The sequence below is a fragment of the Vulpes vulpes genome, chromosome 9 (assembly GCF_048418805.1).
Source record: "Vulpes vulpes isolate BD-2025 chromosome 9, VulVul3, whole genome shotgun sequence".
Classification (NCBI taxonomy): domain Eukaryota; kingdom Metazoa; phylum Chordata; class Mammalia; order Carnivora; family Canidae; genus Vulpes; species Vulpes vulpes.
Genome location: NC_132788.1, coordinates 61,459,079 through 61,481,331, shown reverse-complemented (window position 1 = coordinate 61,481,331; position 22,253 = coordinate 61,459,079). Strand labels below are relative to the sequence as shown.

Sequence of the window (22,253 nt, the reverse complement as noted above, 5' to 3'; positions counted from 1 at the left end):
CATGATCTCAAGGTCTTGAGATTGAGCCCCACATCAGGGTCTGCCCTGGGCATAGAGTCTGCTTATGATTCTCTCTCTCCTTCTCCCCCCACCCAACTCATGCTTGCTCTTTTAAAATAGGAAAATTTTAAAAAGTACTTGATCCATGTTTTAATTTGATTGTTTAGTGTTTGCTTTTGAATTGTATTAGTTCTGAATAATTTTTTTTTTGTCCTGGTTGACACTTTTAACCTTTTTTTTTTTTTTTTTTTTTTTTTTAATTTATTTATGATAGTCACAGAGAGAGAGAGGAGGCAGAGACATAGGCAGAGGGAGAAGCAGGCTCCATGCACCGGGAGCCCGATGTGGGATTCGATCCCGGGTCTCCAGGATCGCGCCCTGGGCCAAAGGCAGGCGCCAAACCGCTGCGCCACCCAGGGATCCCTTAACCTTTTTTTTTTAAAACATAGTTGAAAAAAAAAAAAAAACATAGTTGATACAAGCTAATTAGGGAGAAAAAAAATCCCACAAGGAGTCTAAAAACGTTAAAGTTTCCCTTTGCTCTCTGTTCCATTCTTCATGGATGATTGTTCTAGATTTTTTCCTATTCGTATATAAGCTGTATGTGTGTATTAATGCAGGCATGCTTACTCTTATACTTACACATATTTATGTTTGTATATTTTTACAAAAATAAAATCTTACTATTAATTGTCTTGCAGGTTGCTTTTTTTTTAACTTCACGATGTCATGAATGTCAAAAAATATAATCTAGTTGGGGCATCTGAGTGGCTCAGATGGTAATGCATCTGCCTTCGGCTCAGGTCATGATTTCAGGGTCCTGGGATTGAGCTGTACATCAGGCTCCCTGCTTAGTGGGGAGTCTGCTTCTCCCTCTCCCTCTGCCTGCCACTCCCTCTGGTCACGCATGCGCGCGCGCTCGCTCTCTCTCTCTCTGTCAAATAAAATCTTTAAAAAATATGTATATATTAATACATGTATATATAGTCTAGCTTATTCTTTTTAGAGGCTGTATAATCTGAAAATGACTATCAATTTTTTTCATATTGAACACATTTACAGTCTCTCCAACTTTTCAGAAAGTAGTTTTCCTAATAATAATGGAATAGGAATATATACTGAGGTTGGCCAGTGATTTTTCTTTAATAAATGTGAGGATATTCAAAGTTATTTCTGTAATAACATCACTTCAACTTATATTCCAATGTTTTCATAAGAGATACCAGTGGTTAATAGTTGTAGCACTTTATTTTTCTGGTAAACATTTGTGGGTTTTGTGAAAAAGAAAAAAAAAATGTAGATACTGCCATGGGAGTATGTTGAGCAAATGAGGATCACTCTTACTGTGTCTTCATGGGAAAAAGTTGTGAGCTGCTATTTCATGGAAATAAATGTACTGGTTTATTAAACTATTTCTCTTTTGTCATATTTGTTAACAATAGACTTTTTTTTTTTTTTAACAATAGACTTTTGACTTGGCAATGCTTCTCATCATCTATAGCACAAACACTCAGACAAAGAAGTACATTGAGAGAGTGCTAAGAAATAAGATTCGATCAGGCTGCTTTCAAGAAGAGCTTCTACAGAGTACATTCTATATTCATTACTTGGTAAGTGTCAGAGAATCAGACAACATTAGTCTGAAAGTTACAGAGAAGTCATTTTTTGTTTGGAAAGATTTTATTTATTTATTTATTTATTTATTTATTTATTTATTTATTTATTTAATTTTTAAAAAATATTTTATTTATTTATTCATGAGAGTGAGAGAGAGAGGGGCAGGCTCCATGCAGGGAGCCTGATGTGGGACTCGATCCCGGGACTCCAGGATCATGCCCTGGGCGGAAGGCAGGCTCTAAACCGCTGAGCCACCCAGGGATCCCCAGATTTTATTTATTTATTCACGAGAGTCACAGAGAGAGAGGCAGAGACATAGGCAGAGAGAGAAGCAGGCTCTCTGCATGGAGCCCATTGCAGTAGTGGATCCCAGGACCCCAGGATCATGCCCCAAGCCAAAGGCAGACGCTCAACCACTAAGCCACCCAGGAGGCCCCTAGAGAAGTTATTTTTAACCTTTCTTACCTAGTGTGGGAATCTTGACAATACCTCCTGTGCTGGATATTGATTTTCGAAAAGCTCAATATACTTCATAACAGGATTATTTCTTAACTTGGCTGAGACATTATGATGTTAATAAAACCAACCTATTATATGAAAGGTGACAAAATTTGTTGATGTTGGGGATCCCTGGGTGGCTCAGCGGTTTGGTGCCTGCCTTTGGCCCAGGGTGCGATCCTGGAGTCCCGGGATCGAGTCCCACGTCGGGCTCCCGGTGGGAGCCTACTTCTCCCTCCTCCTGTGTCTCTGCCTCTTTCTCTCTCTCTCTGTGTCTATCATAAATAAAAATAAATAAATAAATCTAAAAAAAAAAGTTTGTTGATGTTGAACTGATTAAACTCAAGCCCCAAATTATTTTTTATAGGAAATGTTTTAGTTCAGGTCTTCTAATTACGTACTTAAATAACTTGATTTTTTACTTAAAATGGAAGGCTTTACAGCTCCCATATAAAGATTTTTTTCTTGTTAGTTTCAGCCCATTGTTCAAGTGCATTGAGATTTTGAAATCTTAACTTTGCATTAATCATTTTCATTATCTAGCTCTCTGTGATCTGCAGCTTTGATAAACTTGCCTTCTTTATCCTGTTCTTTTTTTTCTTTATCCTGTTCTAAGCAGTTTTTAAAAACCCTGAGCATAACAGGACCAGAAGAATGCAAATAGAGACATAATTATGCATCTATTAAACCATCCGTATTTGCCCATTCAGTACTGTGACTCTTGGGTGATTATTTCTGTTGAAATGTAAACCATTAAAAAAATTTTTTTTAAATTTTTATTTATTTATGATAGAGAGAGAGAGGGAGGGGCAGAGACATAGGCAGAGGGAGAAGCAGGCTCCATGCACTGGGAGCCCGACGTGGGATTCGATCCCGGGTCTCCAGGATCGCGCCCTGGGCCAAAGGCAGGCGCCAAACCGCTGCGCCACCCAGGGATCCCGAATGTAAACCATTTAAATTAGAGTTGTATAAACTAGGAATGGTGTTTCCCGGTGAATTTTCAGATTATTAACAGCATGTACCTTCTTAGGAAACTGGATAACCAGTGGTTTAGGGGGCTTGGCTTAGGAGCCAATGAAAATATACAGTTGGGTCTTAAGGTTTTATATTTAGGAATGAATTTAATATTTGTATTCTTTTATCTTATAATCCTTTCTGTGCTTATTTCTGGCAATGATACGTGTTTTGGGCTATAATTTTCCAGAAGGCAGAAACCATATATAATTTTTTTTTTTAAAGATTTACTTATTTTAGAGAGAGGGGAGGGGTAGAGGGAGAGAGAAATCCAAGCAGATTGTACTGAGTGTGGAGCCTGATTGGCTCGACCTCACAACCCTGAGATCACGACCAGAGCCAAAACCCAGGAGTCAGACACCTAACCAACTGTGCCACCCAGGAACCCCATATATAATTTTTTATTGAATTTTCCTAAGCAAAGCATTATACCCAATTCAGGATTTAAGATTTTCTTTATTGTGACGATATCAGTAAAGAAGCTAGACTTTAAACTGGTTATTTACTTTGAGTCCATTAATGTCCATCTTCTGCCTTATTGCTTAGACATAATCAGTTCTCTTTTTGATCTAAAGAGAAATCAATTTAACTAGTGTTGAACCTTATAGATTGATTTCAAATATCCCCGGGAAGGCAGTATGACTGAGTGAGGAAATTGGGATTTAGAAGATCTGGATTCTAGTCCCAATTGGGCAGATAGGAAGGATGCTACCAGGCTTATAATTTATAAGTTCTTTGACCTTCCTGGTCACTTCTTATCCATACATCAAATCCCACTGATCCTGAGAGAAAACTCAGAATTATGAAGGGCAATTTTGAGTAAAACAAAGATTTAAGTTTCCTTAAGTTAAAACGAGAGTTGGTGAGAAGAACTCTGACATCCTAAAAGGGCTATTAGCAAGTCTTGGTTCTGTAATAACTAAATTCCTCACACAGCTTTATTTTCTCTTCTCTTTTCCCCATCAAGGTCCTTAAGGATATTTGTCCATCCATTCTGTCACTGGCTCAGAGTTTGTTGCACTCCCTAGACCAGAGTATCATTTTGTTTGGCAGTCTCCTATACAAATATGCATTTAAATTTTTTGACACTTACTGTCAGCAGGTATGTTGAAATATTTATTTTGGAAGGGAGGGAACAGGAAGAAATGAAATTCCAAGTGACTTGCATATTATATGTTTATTTCTTTTTAACTGGAAGGCATTTAAGCAAAAAGAACTCTGAACTGGAAGTTGGGAAAACTTAGTTCTATTCTTAGTCTAAGTAAGATGAGGAGACTGGATTGGAGGATCTAACACTGCATTTTGGAGCTCTAAAATTCTCTGAATTTAATATGAAGGTCCACATCCAGTCTATTTAAATAAACCATGGGGGTAAAGAAGATGTGGTATATATACATATGTATATATGTATACACACACGCAATGGAATATTAGCCATCGGAAAGGACAAATACCATTTGCTTCGATGTGGATGGAACTGGAGGGTATTATATGCTGAGTGAAATAAGTCAATTGGAGAAGGACAATCATAAGATTTCACTCATGTGTGGAATATAAGAAATAGTGAAAGGGATTATAAGGGAAAGGAGAGAAACTGAGTGGGGAAAAATTAGGATGACAAACCATGAGAGACTCCTAACTCTGGGAAACAAAGGGTTGCGGAAGGGAAGGCATGTTCCCACCTGGGTTAACTGGGTGACGGGCACTAAGGAAAGGCCCTTGATGGGATGAGCACTGGGTGTTATACTATATGTTGGCAAATTGTTTTTTTTTTTTTTCTTTTTAAAGATTTTATTTATTCATGAGAGACACAGAGAGAGATAGAGACAAAGGCAGAGGGAGAAGCAGGCTCCATGCAGGGACCCTGATGTGGGACTTGTTCCCAGGTCTCCAGGATCAGGACCTGGGCTGAAGGCAGGTGCTAAACCAGGGAGCCACCCGGCCTGCCCTATGTTGGCAAATTGAATTTAAATAAAAAATTTTACAAAAAGGAAAAGCATGGCTGAGAGGGCTGGGGTTATTGGGCAGTTTTCAGAGTATACAGGAAGAGAGCATTATTAAAATTTAACTGCAAATGATCAGCTGCCAGTTGATCCTGGAGTAGTTCTCTAGAAAAAATTGTGGTGAAAAACAAATGAAAGAGAAATGTCTAAGGATGTGACCCAAAACCCATGAATATAAGACAAAATTTAATAGCACATATCCAGAGAGGGAGGGCTGTACTTGTGGAAAATAAAAGATTTAAACAGAGCAATAACAATAAAAATAAAGCAGAGCAATAAATTCAGCTAGCATGAGCTAGCTTCTGCAGTTGAGAAAACCATGTGGCTCAGTATGGAGCAGCAGTATAATGGAAAGGGGGAATGGCATACAAGGTATTTTTTTGAACCATCTTAATGTCTTAGAGATACTGTCATGGCTCATGTTTGCTTGAAACATAGAAGTCTAGCCTGTAAAAACCTTTAACTTCTTGAGTTGCATCTTTTTTTTTTAAGATTTTATTTTTAAGTAATCTCTACACCCAACATGGCGCTTGAACCCACAACTGCAAGATCAAAAGTTACACCTTCTAGCTGAACCAGCCAGGCACTTTGAGCTCCATCTTTTTAGTAAATTTTAAACAGAATAAGTACAGCCATAGCTTAAAAGTACTATTTAATGTATATGAAAAAGAAAAACATGCTAAGGAAGGAAGATCAGGAGGGCTTAGATAGTGCTCACTGATAAATCTTAGGAAATAAGTCAAGAATGGATGTCATGTAGTTAGGTTGGCATAATCCTCAACCTCCTGAATCCAACATTAATGAAAAATAAATAGACAATGGCATAGGGCAGGTTGGGATTTTAACCAAGTTGAGATTGGAATGGTCTCAAGCATTAACCCTTTTAAGATGGCCATGTCATATTTTTATTCACACTATTCTATTGACTCTTTATGGTATAGGAAGTGGTTGGTGCCCTGGTGACCCATATCTGCAGTGGGAATGAAGCTGAAGTTGATACTGCGTTGGATGCCCTACTAGAGTTGGTAGTTCTAAACCCATCTGCTATGAGGCTGAATGCTGTCTTTGTGAAGGTATCTGTCCCTCTGATGACATATATTGAGTCCGTTTTCTTTCTTGCATGTATCTGAGGGATATCTGGCATCCATTAATTAGCAGCAATTTAATTCCTATTCTAGATACTGAGCACTATAATTGGTAGGAGAGGGTGGGAAGGAGGTGAAGTAATGGACAAATAATAGAAAAAGAATAACTCATTTATGTATGTATTAATGCATTCAGAAAATACTTCTTTGTACCTATGTGCAGGCTCTACTCCGGATGTTCTGTATATAAAACTTAGTTCTTGCCTTTGGTGATAGCGAAACATATAAACAAGTCACTGTAAATACAACATGAGAAATTTTGAGAAAGATAAAGTGCTATAAATACACCAGAGTAAGAATAATTTGGCCTTGGAAACTGAGTACTTCTTCAAAGACTAGATTTGAGTGATTTTTGAAGTTTGGGCATGATTCGGTAAGAGAAAAAGGAAGTGCATCTAGGCAGAAGACAGTTTAAACAAGCTTATTGGCACCCAGGTCCATGAAATACCTCAAGGATGACAAGTAGACTAGCATGGTTGGCAAATGGGACATATTGTGAGGGTTGGTAGGAGGTGAGGCTGTCCCACTGACATAGGACAGTGTCACATTATGGTGGGTCTCAAATACCATGCTAAAGAGTTTCAACTTTATAGGCCCTAGAGAGCTATTACAAGCTTTTAACAGGGAGTTGACATAATCACGTCTGGGCTTGGAATGGCAATTGTAGGTCATGTTATCCCCATAGTAGGGATGAGAAAGCTGAGGTTTTTGCCCAAGGTCAAAAAGTATTTCCCTTATGACTTCTTCCACATCTGTAGAGAATGAATAAGTAATTCATGGAGTGGAAGCTGAGAAGGCATATTATGATAAGGAATAAAGTCAGAGATACAACTTCTGCAGAGTATTATTTTCACTGAGAAGGGAAGGGTGGAGAAGAAGAATAGGGAGAAACTAGGAGATACATTAGGTTGACTAACCCTTTGGGATCTGAGCATAGCTTGAGAGAACTTGAGTTTTTGTGGTTATCTGGATGCCTCTTATGCCTGTTCTAAGGATTTTAATTTTCTTATTTACAAGAAGAAAATATTAGTTGCTAACCTAATTTTTTTTTCCTCATAGGGCATTTTAGATTATCTGGATAATATGTCCCCTCAGCAGATACGAAAACTCTTTTATATTCTCAGCTCACTGGCATTTAGCAAACAGCATGAAGCCAGCAGTCACATCCAGGTAACAGGCAGTGTGTTGAGAAACCTTTAAAACTTTAAACTTCTATAATTAAAATTCACTGAACAAAATCACTCTTACCTGTGTACAAGGTAAGAAATCAAATATATAGCCATAGTCTAAGCACTTACTCATTTTTTTCTTACTACAAACATTGTCTACTGTGTACCAAGCATCAAGATGGTAAATATATTAGACCTTCTACCCTCAAGTAGCTTAGTCTGTTAGGGTAGAAATGGGTCTGTAATCAGCTGACTATGGAACTGAGTAAGAAAAGCTGTTCAGGTTCTGTACTGAGTGCTGTGGGGACACAGAGAATGACCTTGTTTTCTAGGGAACATCTACATCTGTCGTGAACTACTTCTGGGCTTGCTTTCATTTGTGGACACTATTCACTGAGAGAGTCAGGCAAAAGGACTGAAACAGGAGATTACATTGCAGTCATAATTCACCTCTTTTGTATCTTTAGTGCCACCCCGTGGCAGTAATCTATACTGGACTGTGACTTTGAACAACCAACACCTTTTGTTAATTTAAAAAAAAAAAAAAAAAAGCAAGCGAGGTAATATACATACATAGCACAAAATTCAAAAGGTATGGAAGGTGGTGAAAAATAAGTCTCCCCCCTCCCCTGCAATCAGTCCTCCAGGCATCTGGTTCGCTAAAGGCAATCACCTTTAACTAGTTTATAGCTTTCTGAGCTGTCCTGGACATTTACAAATTTGTATTTAGCAATATTCCATTCCTTATCCTTTTGTTCTGCATCTTGTTTCATTTAGCAGTGTATTTTGGAGATGGCTTCATATCAGTAATATAGAGCTACATCATTATTTTAAAGATTTTATGTATTTGAGAGAGAATGCATGTGCAAGCAGAGGGGAGGAGCAGAGGGAGAAGCTGACTGCCCGCTGACCAGGGAGCCCCATGCAGGACATGATTCCGGGACCCTGGGGTCATGATCTGAGCCGAAGGCAGATGCTTTACTGGCTGAGCCACCCAGTTGCCCTCATTATTTTATTTTTTAATGTTGGTAAAATATACATAACAAATTTTACTATTTTAACCCATTTTTAAGTGGCATTAAGTTCATTAAGAATGTTGTGGTAACTGTCACCATTGTCTATATCCAGAACTTTTTGTCATCCCAGAAACTCCATCCATTGAGCAATAACTCCCATTTTCCTTCCTCCAGTCCTTGGTTACCTCTAATCTACTTCCTGTCTCTGAATTTGCCAGTTCTGGGTACCTCATTTAAATAGTCATATGAGTGCTCGCTTCGGCAGCACATATACTAAATAGTCATATGAGGGACGCCTAGGTGGCTGAGCGGTTAAGCATCTGCCTTCAGCCCAGGGCGTGATCCTGGAGTCCCAGGATCGAGTACCACATTGGGCTATCTGCATGGAGCCTGCTTCTCTCCCTGTGTCTCTGCCTCTCTCTGTGTCTCTCATGAATAAATAAATAAAATCTTAAAATAAGTGAATAGTAATATGAGGGGTATCTAGGTGGCTCAGTTGGTTAAGCTTCCAACTCCTGATTTTAGCTCAGGTCGTGATCTTGGGGTTGTGAGATCAAGCCCTGTGTTTGATCCATGCTGGATGTGGAGCCTGCTTAAGATTCTTCCTCTCTATAAAAGAAAGTACTAATAAAATTCATTGTCTTTTCACTCTTGATAGTGTCCTTTAATGGAGTGTTTTTTTTTAGATTTTATTTATTTATTCATGAGAGAGAGTGCAAGGCAGAGACACAGGCAGAGGGAGAAGCATGCTCCATGCAAGGAGCTCGACGTGGGACTCGATCCCGGACTCCAGGATCACGCCCTGGCCTGAAGGCAGGCGCTAAACTGCTGAGTCACCCAGGGATCTCCCTTTGATGGAGTTTTGATGAAGTCCCAGTATATCTTTTTCTTTTGTTCCCTGTACTTTTAGTGTCATACTTAGGAAAAACCATTCTCCAATTCAAAGTCATGAGGATTTTTCCCTTTATTTTCTTCTAAGAGTCTCACAGTTTTAGCTCTTAAATTTAGGTTGTTGATTCGTTTTGAGTTAATTTTTGTATATGGTTAAAGGTAAGGGTTCATTTAATTTTGCGTGGGTGTGGGTTGTGGGTATCAAATTTTTTCAGTATCTTTTGTGTGTGTGTCTTTTTTCAGCACCTTATATTGAAAAGACTATATACCTTCCCATTTGAATGGTGTTAGGACCTTTTTTTTTTTTTTTTTAAGATTTTACTTATCCATTCATGAGAGACACAGGGAGAGAGGCAGAGACATAGGCAGAGGGGAAAGCTGGCTCCATGCAGGGAGCCTGATGCAGGACTCTGTCTCAGGATCCCAGGATCATGACCTGAGCCGAAGGCAGACGCTCAACCACTGAGCCACTCAGGTGTCCTTGATCTTAGCATCTTTACAGAAAATCAATTGACCATATATGTGAAGGTTTATTTCTGGTCTCTATCCATTTGTGTATGTGCTTCCTATGCAGGTAGCACACTATCTTAATTGCTGTGGCTTCATAGTAATTTTGAAATTGAAAGATTGTAATAATTCCAAAATTGAAATTTTAAAGAACATGTTTGTTCTTTTTCAAGATTGTTTTGGCTATTTGAGGTCCCTTGAAATTCCATATGGATTTTAGGATGAGTTTTTCTATATCTGTAAAGAATTCTGTTGTGATTTTAATAAAGATTACAAAGAATGTGCACGTCACTTTGAGTACTGTCATTATCTTAACAATCTTAAGTCTTCCAATTCAGGAATATGGATATCTTTCCATTTATTTAGGTCTTCTTTAATATCTTTCAACATTGTTTTATAGTTTTAATGTATAAGTCTTTTGTCTCCTAGGTAAATTTTCCTAAGTATTTTTTTCTATTCTATTTTATTATTTTAGTTGAGCAGTCATCAACATTACAATAATTCACATATCCTTATCAAGCAAGTATTACAAAAATCACAATGACTGCTGTTATTTTTGAACATCTGCTTTATTTCTGACACTGTTCTAGAACATTTTTTTTTTTTTTAAGATTTTATTTATTTATTCATGATAGTCACACAGAGAGAGAGAGAGGCAGAGACACAGGCAGAGGGAGAAGCAGGCTCCATGCACCGGGAGCCCGATGTGGGATTCGACCCCGGGTCTCCAGGATCACACCCCGGGCCAAAGGCAGGCGCCAAACCGCTGCGCCACCCAGGGATCCCGTAGAACATTTTTTAATTTGTCTCTCATCCTTACAAAACCTTCTCTGTTTTATAGATGAAAAAAATTGAGACTCAGAGATGAAATAAGTTGCAAAAAGGCCACACAGTAAATGGCAGAACCTTGCTGCTTTAGGTGTTTTGGCTCCATTACCCACAGGCTCTTGCTGTACTATTCCAGCATCTTCATCTTTCTCTACCATGTGTTCCTTGCAGGATGATATGCATCTGGTAATACGAAAGCAGCTCTCTAGCACCGTATTCAAATACAAACTCATTGGTATTATTGGTGCTGTCACCATGGCTGGCATCATGGCAGCAGACAGGTATGCATGGAAATTCTGACTTTTGTGACTCAAGGTCAGTTAATCAGGTTGCCCCCTTACAAATAAGTATTACATTGTAGATGTCATTATAATGTTAAGCATTAAACCCAGAATAAGAGTAGTAAGCAAATGTTTGTTGCAACTTTTCCATTCTCCCTTCTAATTTTGACTGTAAATACTTCATATAATTTTTACAGAATGTGATCATAATCATTAGAGTCTGATGGTTAAAAACCGGGGATTGTTAAGAAATAAGAGTAGAAATGTTTCCACAAAAGGGGAACAGAATATCCTGGAATGCATTTTTCTGCATTAGCACCTCTCCCAGGCACTAGAATTGCAGGTTTCTCCATTACTGAGTTACGCTGTCTGGTACATCATTCTGTTGGATACAAATAAGGTCTTCTTGTGGATTCCTCCCCCCCCCCCGCCCCGCCCTTGCACTTTGATGTCACAATTGTAGCACCTAAAGGAGCATCAGAGTTGGGTCTTGATAAGATGTTGCCATTGCAAAATGACTTTGGATTTCAGTTCATGCTCCTTAGATAATTTGTTAGGAATTCCTGGGACCTCAGGAGACATTCTTAGAATTGGCATTAGTAATTCGTGGAGGCTACATAGTGTACTGGTTAAGAGTTCATTCTTTAGAGCCATACCACTTGAGAGCATTAAATGCTTAGAGCGGTGCCCAGTGCTTGTTCTTAGGTTATTACTAATTTAGTGTGCCCTGAAAAAAAAACTAAGATCTGCATTGTTTGCTCTAATCCACATTCTGTATATAAATAGTCCTCTGTGCCTTCATGCACTTTTATCTCCACCCACATCCCAGGGATGGCAGGATTCGTACACCTATTGCCAGTTCTTACAAAATATTGTAAAAGTGAAGCTAAAATTCCTTATTTTTAAAGTAGATCTTCAAATTTGACCCAAGGGAGAACAGACCTGAGCAATGAAGAGTACACACAGGTGAGTTCTTATAATGTAGTTGGATATGATTATGAATAAATGAGGAATTGCATCTGGTCACTGTCAGTTTACCAGAAAGAGTGCTTTTTTTTTTTTTTTTCTAAAATATGTTTTCCTGAATTAATGGCTTTTGTGATTTGTACCACTCTTATGGCACCTAGAATCTGATGGCATGGGTTACATTTATTTCTGTATTTATCTAACTTTCTTAATTAAGTTGTAAATTCCTATAGACCAAGAAAGTGAGCCATGTTCATAGCATAGCAAACAGCATAGGGACAAGTAAGTGTACAACTGGAGAATTAGAGATAAAGCTAGTTCAGAGGTAGAAAACAGAGTGCCTTCCTTGAATGTGAATCAAGATATTTTGACTTAATTTTTTACATAGCAGCAGTCTTGAAGGGTTTCTTAGCATAGACATGACATAATCAAAGCTTTGCGATAGAAAAATTAATCCAGTTTTATATTTCTAATGAATTGGAGAAGAGTTATTAGAAAGAGTTGAGCTTGTCAGGAAGCTCAGGAAAACCTCAGGTGAGTGGTAGTCAGAGCTTTGCCAGTGAAATTGGAAGGAGAAACTTACTACTAAATGGGGTGAATGGTGTTTAGGAAATGTTGGCAGCCCAGTTTACTCTTTCTCTTTGGCTATTCCAGGTGACCTCCTTGCTGCAGTTGGTTCATTCCTGCAGTGAGCAGTCTCCCCAGGCCTCTGCACTTTATTATGATGAATTTGCTAATCTAATCCAAGGAGGAAAGCTGGCTCCAAAAGCCCTGGTAAGGCCCAGAATCTTTTCTTAAAGCAGTGAAGCAGGGAAAATGCTTTTTACTCCACATTCTTCAAGACCTTCTGTCTGTTACAGTGCAAAAATAGATCATCCTATGAGCTCTCCCATGTTCTAGTTGGGAAGGCTGTTCTGACTTGCCCTAACTCCAGCCTCACCGCTGAGGCCTCCTTCACATAATAACAATAGTAATAGTAACAGTGAGGATGATAATAGTATTGTTGATGATGTTGATAGCCACTATGTATTCTGTGCCAGGGACTGTGTTAAGCATTTTTCACGTGTTATATGTTTTCCACTTCATAATAATGGGGCACATAATATTGTTATTCTCTTCTTAGAAATGAGGAAACTGGGGCATCTGGGTGTCTCAGTCAGTTAAGCTTCTACCTTTGGCTCAGGTCATGATCCCAGTGTCCTGGGATCAAGCCCTGCATCAGACTCTCTGCTCAGTGGGGAGGAGTCTACTTCTCCCTGTCTCCCTCCCCCTACTTGTGCTCTCCTCCTCTCTCTCTCTCTCTCAAATAAAATCTTTTTAAAAAAGAGAAATGAGGAAACTAAGGCTTAGAAAGAGTATTAGTTTGTCTAGGCTCTACAGCAAGTACACCATGGCCTATACAGCCATGTATAGCCATTGTTTGTTTGTGCTTACTTTCTGAAGGAATGGGTTGGGCAGACCATCCTCAATGATTTCCAGGATGCCTTTGTGGTGGATTTCTGTGCTTCTCCAGAAGGGTAAGTACTGTAGACCCACTAACTTGATTGTACTGGTGAAGAAATTATGTCAGTAGTTGGTACAAACACTAGAAGACTCTTGACCTCTGCCAAGTCTTGCCCAGTCTTCTTTCTTCCCAACACCCCAGGTCCAGAATTGCTAAAAGCTTCCACTTGTTCTTTCTCTTTCTCATTTCTTCTCATAAGAGGGAAGATTGGTTTGTTCTAACGTATTCCCATGTGGACATGCATACTCTTGGGGCATCAAATTCTGGGTTCTCTCCACAGCGACTATCCATTTCCTGTGAAAGCTCTCTATGGACTAGAAGAATACAGTAGTCATGATGGGATTGTCATCAACCTCCTACCACTGATGTTCTCTCAGGACTTTGCAAAAGATGGGGGTAGAATGACTTCAAAGGAATCAGATCAAAAGTCAGTGTACTTTGTCTTTTCTAAAACTTCTGTTGTTGTTTTGAATGTTTATGGGGTATTCCACACTTTTTGCAGTCTGTTGAGAACTTGATGGAAAAGGGTTTCTGGGGTGCCTGGGTGGCTCAGTCGGTTAAGTGTCTGCCTTCAGCTCAGGTCATGATCCCAGGGTTTAGGGATTGAGCCCTGCATGGGGCTCCCTGCTTGGCAGGGGATCTGCTTCTCTCTCTCTCTCTCTCTCTCTCTCTCTCTGCTGCTTGCCTTGCTCATGTTTCTCTTTCTCTCTCTCTTATTCTCTCTCACTTTCATTCTCAAATAAATAAATAAAATCTTTTAAAAGGGGAGGATCAAAACTGAAAAAAAAAAAGGGGGGGGGGGAGGGGTTTCTCCTTAGGTGGTATTTGGAGGGATTAGCAAGGATGAGGCAGATTCCTTGTTTTTTCTTGGACCCTGTGGTTGGGGTTTGCATTGCCTCACGAAAGCCAACAACTCTGTGAGGCTGTTTGTGTTTCTGTTCCTTTCTCTCTCCAATTAACATACTTGTTTGCCTTTGCCACTCTCCCTCCCTCTTTCCATCTTATTTCTGCTTCTCGTAACTCACAGATAATCACTTTATTCAGCCCCTGCCTTCTTCCACGTTAGTTCATTGTTTATTTGTTGAGCATCCATTAAATTCCTTGACATATTTCTTAAAAGTAGACATTTATTTGGCGTAAAACTCTTTAATTATAAGGTTAGGCTCCCTATAAACATGTTCTAATATACTTATAAAGTATTATTTAGAAATGGATTTTTCCTTCCCAGAGTGGTGTCTCCGTTGTGCCTGGCTCCCTATTTCCGGTTACTGAGACTTTGTGTGGAGAGACAACATGATGGAAACTTGGAGGAGATTGATGGTTTATTAGGTATAGGATGAAGTTATCACATTCTTTCTTCTTTGTAACCTTTCTTTGATAATCTTAAGGAAGGAACAAACCAGTACATAGTGTATGTGGGAAGGAATTTTTTAACTTCACAGTGTAGAATAGCAGTAATAATTGAACTCCAAAGACAAAATAATACGTACAGATTTCTGTCATGTTGACAAATCAGTCATCATCATAGTTCCTCATTGCTTTCTGGCCCTCGCCTCTAGTTTTGCAAGTACTTCTTAATTATATTTAATTTTGCTACATGATATGGCAGTAATTTTGAGACTAACCAAAGCTTGACTTTCAAATACAAGTTAAAGGGGAAAGTAATAGAAGGAGAGGTAGGTAGCTCTAGGGGTAGCATCCAGGTTCCACTGACTTGAAATAAAGAGAGTTAAAAATGTTTGTTCTTTTCTTTCAGATTGTCCTATATTCCTCACTGACCTGGAGCCAGGAGAGAGGCTGGAGTCTATGTCTGTTAAAGAGCATTCATTCATGTGTTCACTCATATTTCTCACTCTCAACTGGTTCCGAGAGGTAAGCAGAGTTAATAGAACATTTCACCTATTGTCTGTAGTTCTTCTTGAAACTATTTCTTGGTTCTCATGGGACTCAAAAGTCTCTACTAAGCACTAACCCTTATGTGCTTCTCCAGCTGTCATGTCCCATTTTCCCCCAGCTATATGTACATTTTGGTGTAGTCAAATCAGAATACTTAGAATTCACCTAATGTTGTTCATACTTTACTAGTTCAAGCCTTTTTGTTGTATTTTTCCTTTTGCCTGAAATAAACTCACCTCCTCCATTGTGAAAATGTGGTTCACCCTTGGATGGGTATGTGCTTCATTATTCGATTCAGTGAGATCAAGTGAGTGATGGTTTTCCCCTTCCTTTGGAATTTTTGTGCTTAGTGAAATCCTCGATAGTGAAACATGATGAAAACAACAGTAACATCTTATATTTATATCTCACTTCCTTTCTAATGCGTATTATTTCTAAGAATGTTCACTGAAATTATCTCTTCTTATCCTCACAATTATAACGTAGGCAGGACAGGTATTATTATCCTTGTTTTACACCTATGCAGTCACAGATACAGAGAGTTCAAAGTCAGTAAAAATAATCAAGTACTTATACATTGTGAAAAAACTGGGCTTTTTTTTTTTTTTAAGATTTATTTATTCATGAGAGACACAGGGGAGTGGGGAGAGAGAGAGGCAGAGACACAGGCAGAGGGAGAAGCAAGCTTTCTGCAAGGAGCTTGACTTCATGTGGGACTCAATCCTGGATCCTGGGATCATGCCCTGAGCCAAAGGCCGACACTCAACCACTGAGCCGCCCAGGTGTCCCCTTATTTCTTTATTTACATTATTTAATCCATATAACAACTGCATTCTCATTTTATAGTTGAAGAGGTAAAAACTCAGAAAGGCTAATAATGACCTGGCTAGGGTCACACAGCTAGTAGCAGTGTAGGACTTGTTTCATCAAAGTGTGTGCTCTCTAGTCACTATGCTATTCCACTTGTTACTTAATTAGAGATCAGTAGAACTAGGATTAAAAGTCAGATCTCCTGTATTGGCTCAGGGCTTTTCTTTCTTTCTTTTTTATTTTTTTAAAGATTTTATTTATTTATTCATGAGAGACACAGAGAGGCAGAGACACAGGCAAAGGGAGAAGCTGGTTTCCCTAAGGGAGTCCGATGTGGGACTTGATTCCTGAACCCCAGGATCACACCCTGAGCCGAAAGCAGAACTCAACTGCTGAGCCATACAGGCATCCCAACTCAGGGCTTTTCTATACCTCTGTAGCATCTTTCTGAGAACACCTTTACATTTATAGACTAAACTCACAGATCCTAGTGCTGAATAGCATTTTTTAGTTCTGGATAAATGATGCAAACAAGGTTAAAATTGGAACCATTCAAAGTATGAGAATACAATTTGTACTTTTCCAGGTTGTAAATGCCTTTTGCCAGCAAACATCACCTGAGATGAAGGGGAAGGTGCTCACCCGATTAAAGCATATTGTGGAGCTTCAGAGAATCCTGGAAAAGTACTTGGCAGGTAAGGAAAAGTGTCTTATTATCGTACCTTTGCTAGGATGGCAGTGAGGAGATAATTTCACTTTTAAGCCAAGCTCAATGATAGCCATCCCCTACTCATCTGGGATAAGAAAAAGTATGCTCAACAAGATTTTTAAAAATGTTCCTCTTTGCTTAAGAAAATAAAAAATAGCATTGGTTGAGCCTTTTATAAGGTAACTTTTCTTATTTAGATGTCAACCTTTCAGTGCCCTTTGCTTTCCTGAACATAGTTATGAACCAGGAGTAAAGCTGAAAGGTCTCTTAATACCTTCTGACCATTAAATAAACTTGTTTAAAGTGCTAGGTAGATTCTCTGGGGAAAACATAGAGCCTCTATCAGGCCCTCATTTAAGTAATTGTGTGTAAAACAAACTTCTATGTGACCAAATATTAGTATCTTTAGATTTTAGGATCCCTGGGTGGCTCAGCAGTTTAGTCCCTGCCTTTGGCCCAGGGCGTGATCCTGAAGTCCCAGGATCGAGTCCCACATCAGGCTCCCTGCCTAGAGCCTGCTTCTCCCTCTGCCTGTGTCTCTGTCTGCCTCTCTCTCTCTCTTTCTCTGTCTCTCATGAATAAATAAATAAAATCTTTAAAAATAATAATGATGATGTCTTCAGATTTTTTTTTTTTTTAAATTTTTATTTATTTATGATAGTCACACACAGAGAGAGAGAGAGAGGCAGAGACACAGGCGGAGGAAGAAGCAGGCTCCATGCACCGGGAGCCTGATGTGGGATTCGATCCCGGGTCTCCAGGATCGCGCCCTGGGCCAAAGGCAGGCGCCAAACTGCTGCTCCACCCAGGGATCCCGATGTCTTCAGATTTTAAATAAGGGTTAATTTATTTTTAGTTCTTATCTGCTTGGATATTTTATATCATTTTTTTTTTTTTTTTAAGATTTTCTTTCATTATTTATTCATGAGAGACACACAGAGAGAGAGAGAGAGGCAGAGACATAGGCAGAGAGAGAAGCAGGCTCCATGCAGGGAGCCTGATGTGGGACTCGATCCCAGGACTTCAGGATCACACTCTGGGCCGAAGGCAGGTGTTAAACCACTGAGCCACCCAGGGATCCCCCAATATTTTATATCTTTAATGTCAGATAACTTGAATGTCTCCTATAGGCATTCAGCCATACTTGGTTCTGGAAGTTGATTTTTGACCAATCAGGTGATGCATTCTAAATCTAATAGTACTGTGTGGTTGGTATACATTGAACTTCTGTCTCCTCTCTTTTCCAGTCACCCCAGACTATGTTCCTCCCCTTGCAAATTTTGACTTGGAAACTTTAGATGTAACACCTCCTACTACTGCTGCTATTTCAGCAAAAATCAGAAAACAAGGAAAGATAGGTATGTTTTTTTCTTATTATTCTGTGTCTCCGTAGGAGCTACACTGTGTTAACCTAACCAAGGCATCAGTAACTGGAGAGAAGATGTCACTGAACTCCTTCTTTGGCATCGTTATAAAACGAACTATAATGTAGAGTTATAAAATTACCTTCTCTACCCCTAGGGAGTCTTCAGGGTGTTTCCTGAAGGCAGTGATATTTAACAAACATGATTATTTATTACTTGAGTCACTTTTCTGTTTTTGAAACAAAAGGAGGAAAGAAACGGAAAGCAGATGGCAGCAAAACATCCTCCCCTGATACACTTTCAAAGGAAGATAGTTCAGAATGTGACCCTACACCATCTAATAGAAGCCAACTGGAAAAGGTACTGGAATAATGGGTTACCATGAAGGTGTGTGACAGCCAGTAAGATTAACAGGGGTCCAGAATCATCTCTGCATTTTACAGAGAGAAAAATTAGAGAAAAGAGAGGGAATGAATTCTCTTGGCTCTGGGGCAGCGATCCTCCCAGTAGCAGAGTTAGGGTTAGACTCAGTCCTTATCACTAACACAAACTTTTTTCTAGTCATTTTCTTGAATGTGTCATTCCCTTTTTTATATTTCAACAGTACTTTGAATTCTTTCTTGTAGCATTTATCAGATTCTGTTTTAGGACATAGTTTTAGATGTACCTCTTTTAGCCTCTTTTGCCCTCTGATCCCAGATTATCAACTTCTCAGTGAATTGAGATAACATGAAATGTTTAGGACAATTTCTGATAATTAATAAACAGTAGTTCCTTTTTCCTGTAACTACCGATCACAGAGTAGGTTACATGTTTGTGATATTGCCTAAGCCACATGGACCCTAATTATTTCTGGTTTATAGCTACTGTTTATTGTATGTTATATATAGCTCCTATAATCTTCTAAAAACCAAGGATTGATAGTAATATCTATATTTAATAGGTAAGGAAACTAAGACCCAGAAAGGGTAAGTGGCTTGCCTAAGGTCACACAGTCAATAAGGCTTGAGCAAGGATTTGAAGTCAGACCTTTCTGGTACCAAAGCTCATCATTTTCTGTACCATGCCATAATACCTTTGTTTGTCTAGTAGTTCATTCCTAAATGGAAGCCAACCAAAGGTCTTAGTATGTGACCCATATCCCAATTTTAAATTAGGTGCTTTTGTCTCAGGAATACTTAGGGACTTTGGTGAAAGGAAGGTGGTGATTAGCTAAAAAAGTAACTTTTGCATAAAATGAATGCGTAATTATAGTTTGAAGTCTTCATGAAAAATCAGGCTAATATGGAAGCCTTATTTATTCTGTTGTTTGCTGCTGCTTTCTGTCCAGGAGTTCAAAGGGAAAGAAGAAAGGACATCAGTGTCACTACAGAATTACCATGCTTTTTTCCGAGAACTGGACATTGAGGTCTTCTCTATTCTGCATTGTGGGCTTGTGACCAAGTTCATCTTAGATACTGAAATGCACACTGAAGTAAGTGACAGAGCTGAGATTCTAGAATTTAATCTTGTTTCAGACAATTTCTCAGCTCAGGGTACCTGGGTGGAACAGTTGGTTAACCATCCGAGTCTTGGTTTCAGCTTGGGTTGCAATCTGAAGGTTTTGAAATGGAGCCCTGTGTCAGACTCAGGAGTCTGCTTGGGGTTCTTTCTCCCTCTCCCCACCCCTCCCATTCATGCTTGCACATGCGTGCACGCATGTGCATGCTCTCTCTCTCTCTCTAAGTAAATCTTTTTTTCCTTTTTTTTTTTTTTTAAGATTTTATTTATTTATTCATGGGAAACACAGAGTGAGAGAGAGAGGCAGAGATATAGGCAGAGGGAAAAGCAGGTTCCATGCAGGGAGCCCGATGTGGGACTTGATCCTGGGACTCCAGGATCACACCCTGGGCGGAAGGCAGATGTTAAACCACTGAGCCACCCAGGGATCCCCCTAAGTAAATAAATCTTAAAAAAAAAATGTCAGCTCTGTTCTTATTTTAAAAAGAGCACCGTGGCACTGAGAGAAGGTGGACTCTGGCTTCCAAAGGTTTTATATATAGTGAAAGTAAATGAATAATCATCCTCATAATCTTTTATTTAAGGTAAACAACCTAATTCATTAATTAGTTTATTTTTAAAGTAAGCTCTAGGCCCATTGTGGGGCTTGAACTCATGACCTTGAGATCAAGAGTTACATGCTCGAGATGCCTGGGTTGCTCAGTGGTTGAGCATCTGCCTTCGGCTCGGACGTGATCCTGGAGTCCTGGGATCAAGTCCCATATTGGGCTCCCTGAACGGAGCCTGCTTCTTTCTCTGCCTATGTCTCTGCCTCTCTCTGTCTCTGTGTCTCTCATGAATAAATAAATGAAATCTTTTTTTTTTTTTTTTTTAAAGGGGGGCAGCCTGGGTGGCTTAGCAGTTTAGCAACACCTTCAGCCCAGAGCGTGATCCTGGAGACCCGGGTTCCCTGCATGGAGCCTGCTTCTCCCTCTGCCGATCTCTCCTCTCTGTATGTTCTCATGAGTAAATAAAATTAAAAAGAAAAGAGTTACATGCTGTATCAACCCTCATCATCTTGATGTTTATAAATCTAAGCTTGGTTGTTTTTTTTGTTTAAGATTTTATTTATTTTTTTGAGACAGAGAGCACAAGCGGGGAAGAGGGTACAAAGGGAGAGGGAGAAGCAGGGAGTCTTGACATGGGGCTTGATCCCAGGACCCTGAGATCATGACCTGAGCCAAAGGCAGATGTTTAACCAACTGAGCCACCCCAGGTGCCCCTAAATCTAAGTTTTTTTACAATCTGTTAGACATTATGAAAGATCATGCTAATGATGTGATCCTTATCTTAGGTTACTACTAATAGGCTATTTAGATTACTCTTGCAGAGAAGCACTGTTCCGGTTTATAAAGGTTAATACTGTTTTCACTGTTTAATGACGTTTGTTCAGCGTTCATCAGATGCTTATCCAGGCCTTTTTTATGTGTGCCACTAATCCAGACATTGGCAATACAGTAGTGCATACAGCATGATGCTAGCTTTCATATAGCTCATAACCTAATAAAGGAAGCAGACATAACTAGCAATATGTGCTGTATTAAAGGTCTGAACCAAGTACCAGTGAAACTCTGAGGAGAGAATGGTATTTATAATGAAATTGGAAGTAGACCACATTTTCAGAAAAGGTAACTTTTGATACGGGATTTCATGAGAGTAGTTTCTCCAGGTTAAAAAAATATAGGGGCACCTGGCTGGCTCATTTGTTAAAGCAGACAACTCTTGATCTTCTGGTTCTAAGCTCAAGCCCCCATGTTGGGCCTAGAGGTTACTTTAAAAAAAATAGCATAGGGAGATGGGGTAACTGGATGATGGACGTTAAGGAGAGCAAGTGATGTAATGAGTGCTGGATATTATTTATATAAGACTGATGAATCACTGAATTCTACCTCTGAAACTAATAATATATATACGTTAATTAATTGAATTTAAATTTAAAAAAATCTTGTAGAAAGAAAAATAAAATTAAAAAACTAAAAAGACAAGTATCATGGAATTTACCATAGATTTTTTTTTAATTTTTTTTTAAATTTTTTATTTATTTATGATAGTCACAGACAGAGAGAGAGGCAGAGACACAGGCAGAGGGAGAAACAGGCTCCATGCAGTGGGAGCCTGATGTGGGATTCGATCCCGGGTCTCCAGGATCGCGCCCTGGGCCAAAGGCAAGCGCCAAACCACTGCGCCACCCAGGGATCCCCCTTACCATAGATTTTTATAAGAATTTAAGCTCTTTCACAGTATAGACAGTATCTACCCCCCATCCAACCCCAGTTCTACATCAGCTTAGATATTCTCCATAAATGTTCTTTTGCATGAACAGTTTGAAATGAGATTGTATTTGGCTCATTCTGCTTCTAGTAGTGTTATACCTTTATAGGGACCCAGCACAGAGTTAATAGTAGCAAAACATTAAGGGAAAGAAAATATGAAAGGATTATTTAATGAACAGAGAAAAATGAATTTCCCTTGAATTAGTCATTTTTTAACCCAGGG

At 39.2% G+C, this 22,253-nt stretch overlaps 1 protein-coding gene across 8 annotated transcripts in view; it reads left to right on the top strand.

Annotated features, from left to right (window-relative positions):
- FANCD2 (FA complementation group D2) overlaps positions 1 to 22,253 on the top strand; it is a 57,951-nt gene that overhangs the window by 15,962 nt on the left and 19,736 nt on the right. For 5 of the 8 annotated variants that reach the window (XR_011994557.1, XR_011994558.1, XM_072722154.1 and 2 more), the window contains exons 15-29: positions 1,467 to 1,610; positions 4,097 to 4,231; positions 6,074 to 6,205; positions 7,337 to 7,447; positions 10,860 to 10,969; positions 11,878 to 11,935; positions 12,590 to 12,709; positions 13,379 to 13,452; positions 13,720 to 13,866; positions 14,668 to 14,768; positions 15,196 to 15,311; positions 16,732 to 16,840; positions 18,102 to 18,212; positions 18,466 to 18,578; positions 19,549 to 19,692. Coding sequence is in view for 6 of the 8 variants with exons in the window: in XM_072722154.1 (XP_072578255.1) it covers positions 1,467 to 1,610; positions 4,097 to 4,231; positions 6,074 to 6,205; positions 7,337 to 7,447; positions 10,860 to 10,969; positions 11,878 to 11,935; positions 12,590 to 12,709; positions 13,379 to 13,452; positions 13,720 to 13,866; positions 14,668 to 14,768; positions 15,196 to 15,311; positions 16,732 to 16,840; positions 18,102 to 18,212; positions 18,466 to 18,578; positions 19,549 to 19,692 (1,725 nt within the window). In the remaining 2 variants the exon portion in view is untranslated. The remainder of the gene's footprint in view (positions 1 to 1,466; positions 1,611 to 4,096; positions 4,232 to 6,073; positions 6,206 to 7,336; positions 7,448 to 10,859; positions 10,970 to 11,877; positions 11,936 to 12,589; positions 12,710 to 13,378; positions 13,453 to 13,719; positions 13,867 to 14,667; positions 14,769 to 15,195; positions 15,312 to 16,731; positions 16,841 to 18,101; positions 18,213 to 18,465; positions 18,579 to 19,548; positions 19,693 to 22,253) is intronic. The other 3 variants (XM_026016855.2, XM_072722157.1, XM_072722158.1) reach the window with 1 other exon arrangement.